We start from the raw sequence: 8,959 nt of genomic DNA on the forward strand, positions 1-8,959 counted from the left end.
TTACCTATAATTATTATTATTTATCTCAGAAGTATTCATGACTGTATGTGATATTTTGTGATTTAAAAAATGTGTAAGTTGGGCGTTTATCCTACATCACACCCTGCAGCAAGCCTGACAGACCGCTCTCATTGTTGGTTACCGGAACCATCGGACTTAGCTAGGAGGAGCTTCCAAGGAATTTCCTCGACCATCTGTGGTCCAATTTCCATTGACCATTTTTTCAGATCACTAAAATGTTAATAAATAATGAACCGACAGGAATTTGGTCCAAGGAATAGACCAAAACGTAGGTGGAAGGATTGCATCAAGACTGATCTTGTAGATTTGCGATTGGACCGGTATATACTGAACAGAAGTATGTAGACAGTAATTGGTGGTATTAGCATCGAGATTTGATAAGCTCTATTATTATTACTATTTACTTCCTTAATTATTAAAATACTCAGGTATATTGTGATTAGCTTTATGTTAGGTAGTAATTGAAGGGAAACAAAAGTAAACTGTAAGTAAATATATAAATATATTTTAGAAATTAACAATTACCTATCCATAATCACAATTATCACAATAGGTTTAGAAAAACAAAACAAAAACAAAGAATAAAGTTTACAAAAAGAAATAATTATCAATTAAAATAAAAAATACTGCATGTTTACTAACCTATATCACTACATTATTCTACAACAGACTGGGAAAATATATACTCGTTGATTAACAAATGCACTTAATATTTTATTTACAAATATCTTGAAGATATTTAAATTTTTTTAACATTTTATAACATCTCTCTCTCTCTATAATTAGCTTAGAGATAAATAATCCTGAACGAAAAGATCTTAAATAAATTAAAATTATTGGTAAACATTTTTATAATTAAATTGTTTACCACAATTTTTGAACAACATATACAAAAAGTATATAAATATTTACAACTTAAAAAAAAATACTAATAAAAACCTAAACTATCAAGAAATGATACATGGTATATGTTCTCATTGTTTTGCAAATACTTTGCATTTGTACTGCGATCATTTCCTGGAATAAATTTTCTGTGGTTTTCCATTTTGCTCTCATTTATACTCTCTTGGTCTTCAAGTTTTGTGAAGTTAACCTTTTATAGGAGTTTGTATTTGCCTCTTATTAGGTTCTCTTTGATTATATTTATTTCCTCTTTACAATTTTCATCATGTATACAAGTATTGTGTTGGAAAATTCCGTTGTCGTTTTGTACCTAAAAATAATAATGGTAATCATGAGTGATCTAAAATATAATTCATTCCAAATGATTATTACTTTCACTGTTACTTGAAATTTTCATTATTGGACACGAAATTAATTTTTTCTTAAATGTTACAAAATAACTGAAAAATAATAAAAATATTTGAAACTCAAAGGGAATTAAATATTTTTAATAATTGTTCCGCTATATTTTTGAAATAATTGTCATCTAAAGATGGATAAAGATGTAAATCAATTAAAACTGGCTTTTAATTGTATTTAAGTGGATAGTTAATAAATTTGAAAACAATCAAACAAATGTTTGTTTTTGTATATAAACATTATTTCTGCTTTATACAACTAAAAGTTTTCAAAAAGCTAAAAGATATCTTATATACCTGAGGCTGAAGAAAGCTAATACCCGAAAAAGAACACAATAGAAGGCGAGTCCCAACATTTGATTTACAGTAACTTCTCCTTCCATTGCCAAGTCTCGTACAAGAAGCCTTGCATCACGGTAATAACAATAGGGGTCTTCGTCCCCTTCGTTGCACAACATTACCCTAAAATAGATATTCATATAATTATTCAAAACATTTATTGAATATAATATAGCTAATCTTTTAAACAGATAGTTATCTTCATCCATCTACTGGATGTTTGAGGAGTAAGTGTTCAAACCAGCATATGACACCTTAAAACACCATAAAGCCTGTCTCGTAGGCTGTTATATCAATAGTAAAACTTAGCTGTTATTTAAATTACTCTACTTTCATGTTCCAACTGTTTGACGTTTAGTTCAAACATGAAAAAAAAAAGATCCTGCTATTTTTATATCTGTAATCTGTAATCTTTTAAATTAAATAATATTTACAATTGACATAAAGAAATAACAGTTGTTTAATTGATTTCTACTAAGCAGCCATGCATCATTTATTAAACCCAAGATCATTTACAGGTTTTAACGTTGATATTACTATAATTGTAAGTTATTACCTATTGTCAAGATAAAGTGCTGTAATAATGGAGACAAGACCGAATCTGAGATAGCTGGCTTTCATTATGTAATACATGAAGGGTTCTATAGTCTGTCCATAACCCATTCCGTGCATTGACAACATCAATATTGGAGCCATTGTCGATGGTCCAACCACTGTGCCATTCTAAACATATATAATTTAAATTATAAAAACATATAAATATAATAATAATTTTAATTATTTTAACTTTTTTACAATTATTTGGGTAAAAAGAAGTTGGAAAAAAAAAATTAATGATAAATTCAATCCGCCCCATGTTGCAGGGCTAAAAAAGATACAAACACTTGACATAAGTACAAAAATAATTAGTAGAAAATAACAAGGGTATACAATGAAACGTAAAATTTAATAAGAAAAATTAAAGGTTATAAACAATAAATGAAAACAGTAATAGTAACAGATAAAGAGAAGAAATATTAAAGAAAGTACAAATTAAGAGATGAAAATGGATAAGAATAAAATCAAATGAAAATGAATGAGACAGAATGCATATCTGTTTTGACGGAAGTGAACTGTTTGTATTCGGAGGAGTGGGAATGGCAGTTAAGTACGTCACATTTGAAAATAATTTTAAAGTAAACAATGTAAAAAATATTAAAATTAGGTAAACAATAAATGATAATATACATAACAGAGGGGAATCACTGAACGGAGGTGTGATCACTGAAGGGAATGCGAATTTTAGGAAAAACTTTTCGTGAGCAAACTGCCTGAATTGTTTGTTCAGAAAATAAAGAAATGAAGTGAACAAAAAAAAAAAAAAGAAAAAGGCTAGATTTCTTTCAATAAAATTAATGCTTTTAATTTGTGTTTTCTTAACTGATTGCATTCCTACCCCCAACTGGCTTATCCTTATAATATAATAATATACATTATAATAAATTGTTTCATTATTATCCTGAAAATTTTAATTTAATATGACATAGTCTGATATAATTGATAATTTTGTTTAGTTGGCATCAAAATGAGGAAATTTGATGATGAATTGATATATTAATGCATTTTGAATTCTGAAAACGATAACTTACCGTACAGTTGAAGTTGAAACCGATCAGTATTCCTAGTCCTTCAGATGTCAGGGCTATCAAGGAACAGTTCAAAGCAAACCATGCAAATCTTTTCGGTTCCATAGGTTGATCAGACATAAAGTATACTATCACCGTAAACATGAAACCCAAAATCAACTGAAAAAAGAGAATAAATGATATAGCTTTATTTTTTATTTTATTTCTGAGTATACTTGCTCTAAAAATTCATTGAAACTGCAAGCAGTTGTTTTATTTACACAAATTTAGATTGATGGTAGATAAAACTATTTAAATTTACTTTGGGGTTCATTGATTGTCACACAAGGGATTCCTCATGGCAATGAATTTGTCTTATAATTCTCCTGGTATATTAGTTCAAATTATTTCAATTCAAGATAAGTTACAAAAATTAATTTCATTAGAATTCAAAGGGGTAGCTCCTTTTTATCCTAATTACTTGTATTTATAAAATTTTATTTCTAAAAAGATTATGCCTTCCCTGTAAATACTTCTATCACACAATAATATTTTTTATTTTATTCATATTTATACTTTGTATTATAGACTAAGAGCGCAAGAGTAGAAAAAAAAGAAGTTATTTCTCCCCAATTTTTTATTTTAAAAAAATCTGTACCGCTACAACCCATGAAGGTTCAGTACTTTGTAAGGAAGTACTGTTACTAGACCTACGGTTGTGCAAAGAGGTGATTTGGTCAGAATTACACTCGACCGCCAGATTTTTTCCCAATTTAAGAGGCTTCCAATTTTTTATTACTTTAATGAATAAGTTCAGAGTCAAAATTGATGACTCTACCAACCATAGTTAGAGGAATAAAAAATGGTGGCTGTTCAAGAATATACAAAATATTACTTTCTTGAGTTTTCTTAAGTAAAAAAAAAATTGTGGGTTATTTCCTTTCAGAAAATATTTCAGCTTTTACCTAGACTTTGCAAGGGATACAGTAAATGTCATTAAAAAAGAAAATATAACATATACGCCGCTTAAAGTTTATTTTATTCCAGAAAAACCTACAATTTTTGCACATTTTTTATTTAGAGCTCCATATCCTTAAAACTATCTACAACACTAAAAAAAGTTCATAACACATTATTTAAAGAAGAGTATTTTTAATGTTTTGAAACAGCTGTCACATTTTACTCCCCCTAACTTTGGTTTAGGCAGATTCATAAATTTCAATAAGTAACTACATATAGTTTTCATTAAAGTAATGAAGGGTTGAAATAACTGTTTTTTTTTTCCTTGAGCTCTTGGACTAAAATATAAATAAAGCCATATAAATGTTTAGGATAAAAGCTTTATACCCTTTATAATCTATATATATTAATTAAAATTAGTTTATTAAGAAGAATACTACAATTAAGTGTTGAATAATGGTTTCCAAATTCTTCTAATGACAAGTTTTCTGAAAAATAATAATACTTAAATAGATATCAATCATCATACATTTTTATTTAATACCAGATTGGCCTGTTGGCCCTTACATTGTTGATATAAAAGTTACATTTTTTTTTTTTAACAATTGATTAAAATAAATAAAAATATGTTTATTGACTTTTCAAACCTACAATAAGTGGAATCGTTGAGAAGGTTTTTGCTAAGTAGTAAGCCTTTAAGCTGTACCATCGGTTGAAGAATTCTCTTTTCATAATTTTGACATCAGTAGGATCTAGAAATATAAATGATGAAATAATTGTTAACCACTATAGATGAAGGTACTATTAAAAAAGTTATTTATTATTGTTCTTACACGTGAGAACTGGTACCATGCAGTGTGTATACATGAAAAATACACTGACGCAAAGAACAAACTTGAAATTATCAAAAGGCCTTCTTGCGTCTTGCCCAACACCTTGAAATATGCATCCAATCAGTAGAGCAGAAAAAATGTGGTGTATCACTTGTAGCCAAAGTCCACCCTGGGTAAATTAATAAAATTGTATTAATAAAAATTGTACTTTGTTAATATATTTTAACAATTTCAAAATTTATATAATATAATTTAATTAATCATACTTTATGTCTCCGTTTTTGAAGCATCATTCGGGAAAATAGGAGTCGAAATTGCATCCAAAATGGAACTGCAAAATTTAGATCTACTGAGTTAGGTAGTACTAGTTCATCTCGGCCAGCTGAAAATAATTTGCAAAATATTATTTTTTTATGAGTTAATGATTATAAAATAAAAATAAAATTTATTTATGATATTAAGTATAAAATTTTTTAGTATCTCTATACTAAATCCTATCTTTATTGTATTTGTCTGTAACATCTAACTCACTTACTTACTGATTAGTGTATCTAAAAAATGACAGTGCCTATATAGTCGGAATTATAAATAGGAAATAAGGCTGGTTTTAAAAAAAATTAAACTCTAAACGTTTAAAAAGAAATTAATTCTAACTCTTAAGTTTAAGTTAGTTTTCTGAATAACTCAAAAACTATACATAATCTTGAAAATTTATTCAAAATTTTTCTGGTGGAAAGGAATATGAGTATTACAGAAATACAGACAACAGATAATGAGGTTTGTTCCTAGCACCAATCATATAATTTGAGTATTTTCGTATAAAATGATAAGGTTAAAAGTAGTAAAAATTTATTTATAATTTTTTCCTTTACTTTTTGAAATATTTTTTTGTTTTTAAATTACATTTGAAATGGCATCATTTAAAAACAAATAATAGTAATGCGCTGCTTACTTGAAATAAATATTTATCATAAACACATGATACCTCAACTTGGTTAACTATTTACTCTGAATTTAATGCTATAAATATTATATTTAAAAAAGTTAATTTACCTTGTTCTATGAATTGTGACTTTTGGTCCAACCAAACTAGTTTTCCATTTTGCATCTCCTCCGACATGTTATCCATTAGGTCTGGTGAAAGCACTTCAAATACTGTGGAAGAAATAAGAGCTTAGTGAATTATATTCGGAAGTATTAATGTAAGCACTTTAGCATTTTTTTAAAAAGGAGTTATTTATAATATTGATAGTAGAGATCAAAATAACAAATATTAATTAATTTTCTGTTTAGTACTAACTTTTACTTAGGCTTTTATCATGATATATTTTATCTGAAAATCTTTATTGAATAACAAAAAAAAAAAAGTATTCCCAACGAAACATTCAAGAATAGAATAATTAATAATAATTGTATTTGTATTCTTAATTTTTTGATATTAAGGCAATTACAATGTTAAAAAAAAATTTAAAAGTGTAGGTTATATGATGAAACAAATTAAATACAGAAATATAGTAATTTTAATAATTACTTTAAAGGAGAAAATGTACGATAACATTTTTTTTCAGTCTTTTAAACTTTTATTGGTACTATGTTTGATAAATTATTATTTGCAAGATATTTTTTTTTTATAATAAAAATATTTCCTTCTACAGTCTTCCTAATAATAAAAAGTATTATAACCTTTTTATGATTTGTTATGGAAAAACTTTTATAAATTTTCAAAAAAATCTATTAAAGATTATTGAAAGTTTGATTTACCATAGTCTGCTGGGTTATGGGTTTCTGGACATTGATAACCCAAGGTGGACAAGAATGATACTAGCTGCGCAGGCTGCCCCTGGTATATGCACTTACCACTGCCGACCATGTAAATATTATCGAACTGATGGAAAAGACTTGCAGTCGGCTGATGAATCGTGCATATCACCGTTCTTCCTTGACTTGCAAGAAGTTTTAGCAGTTGTAGTGTTTGATTTGTTGACACTACATCCAAGCCACTAAAAAATAATTTTGTGTTATAATATTATTATTTATTATTTTAATAATGTCTCATGATTTGAGATAGATCATGAGAAAACTTTAAAATTTATAAATCACTCAAGTAATCACCACGTTACAATTTACAGATTGAATTTTTTTTTTCCACACTTTTTTATTTTTTCCTAGAATGTCTCATAATAGTAGTGTTAAAAAAAAAAAACTTAAAAGTTGTATGTAAGATGTTTTTTTCATATTCCTTGTAACATCCACCTGGCCAATCTGGTATTAAATAAATAAAAATATTGGAAAATTGTATGAATTTTGATTACTTTAAATTCGTTTTAGAATCCATCATCAGATCGTTGATCATATACCAAAAAATAACATTTTATTTAAAATGAGTCTATTATGATTTTTACTTCTATAATATAATATATATTTTTAGATGTAAGTTATATTATATTTATTATTATGATAACTACTTACCTTGATGGCTCATCCAGGAATATGACGAGGGGATCACTGACCAACTCTAATGCCACTGATACTCTTTTCCGTTGACCTCCAGATAATTTATCGCAGAATGTTTTTGCGCAGCTTTTCAAACCTAGAGTAGCCAAGATTTCATCAATCTGTAAATTCGTTTAGATTTAGTATAGCATTTCTGGTTAGTTATTTTAAAATAACATACTAGCTATAATGAGACGTCATCTTAGTTGAAATAAATTGTTTTAATTATGTGGGTGATACAAATGGCAGTGAGCTTGAAATACTGTTAGGATAGAATAATCAGATATGCTGAATATTTATAGATCATTCAGCATATTTATATATAATGCATATATTGAATATATGAAGAAATAACTACATCTCTTATCTATAGATGACCAGAGTACTCTGGCATTATTGGCACAGACTAGCAGTTGGGAATAGACTAGCTTAGAATAAACAGAGACATGACAAAAGTTCTAAGTGAGAACCTTCATTTCATTCAAATATTGTACAAATTATAATTTATAATTATAAGGAATGAAAGTTGAAAAAAATCAAAAAAATCTCTAATTAACCTTTTTATTTTTTTCTTTGATTGTCAGTTGCATGCCGAGCTTAAGGTGAGCGGAAGTCGTCATGGCCTCCCTCACTGTAAGGAAAGGTTGAAGGAGATCTTCTTGAAGAAGGTAAGAGGACATTTTATTGAACAGGGCCAATTTCCTCGGTTCTCCATTTATCCTGATCTGTCCAGAAACTCCACTAGTTCTGAAAAAATTATTTTAAAAAATAAATATAGCACATTTTTTTTATCAATTTAAAATTTAGAACCTAACATCTCCTTCTCCAGCTCTCTGGTTCTCACTCCCATTAATGTTTAAGGTGCTTATTCATTTAGATGTGATTTGCAAATTTATTTTATTTCAAATTCCTCTATCAATATCATTTAAACCAATTATATATCCATCTCTTTGAATTTCAATCTTCTGTAGATTTGTAAATAATAAATTCCTTTACAAATTTGCATAAACATGTATCTTTTGTTTTTATTTTATGCATATGATTATTTAATTTTGTTAAACATTATCTAACAAACTAGAATTCTGTTAAAATTATCCAATTTGTTATTCTTAGGGGACCAGATGCACCAGAATAAAGATCAATTTTTCATTTCAGCTTACATTCAAATATATTTGCATCAATAATTTCATATTATCAATCATTTTTACCTCGTCTATACATACTTACTTCGTTGCTTATTATTGCAAAAATAATAATTTAAAAAAAAACTTAGAAATAGCTTTATTTTATATTTATTTTTTTAAACTTGTTGTCCAATAAACCTAAAAAAAAATTCATTAGGTTTGGTTTTTCTTTGTAGTCTCCATCATGAAATTGATACCTGTTGTTCTATACTGCTTGTAAGGTA

The 8,959-nt window shown here is 27.4% G+C and overlaps 1 protein-coding gene across 1 annotated transcript in view; it reads right to left on the reverse strand.

Moving 5' to 3' along the window:
- Positions 1-500: 500 nt before the first annotated feature.
- The window catches only part of LOC106686909 (ATP-binding cassette subfamily G member 4), a 20,886-nt gene continuing 12,427 nt past the window's right edge, over positions 501-8,959 (reverse strand). The window contains exons 2-12 of the mRNA XM_014430512.2: positions 8,109-8,298; positions 7,528-7,673; positions 6,820-7,058; positions 6,112-6,213; positions 5,325-5,440; positions 5,059-5,227; positions 4,877-4,977; positions 3,290-3,445; positions 2,218-2,384; positions 1,620-1,784; positions 501-1,234 (exon numbers count right to left, since the gene is read on the reverse strand). Coding sequence (XP_014285998.1) covers positions 1,165-1,234; positions 1,620-1,784; positions 2,218-2,384; positions 3,290-3,445; positions 4,877-4,977; positions 5,059-5,227; positions 5,325-5,440; positions 6,112-6,213; positions 6,820-7,058; positions 7,528-7,673; positions 8,109-8,298 — 1,621 coding nt within the window. The 3' untranslated portion in view covers positions 501-1,164. The remainder of the gene's footprint in view (positions 1,235-1,619; positions 1,785-2,217; positions 2,385-3,289; positions 3,446-4,876; positions 4,978-5,058; positions 5,228-5,324; positions 5,441-6,111; positions 6,214-6,819; positions 7,059-7,527; positions 7,674-8,108; positions 8,299-8,959) is intronic.

Source organism: Halyomorpha halys, unplaced genomic scaffold (assembly GCF_000696795.3).
Source record: "Halyomorpha halys isolate HHAL.00 unplaced genomic scaffold, Hhal_1.1 Scaffold36.1, whole genome shotgun sequence".
Lineage (NCBI taxonomy): Eukaryota > Metazoa > Arthropoda > Insecta > Hemiptera > Pentatomidae > Halyomorpha > Halyomorpha halys.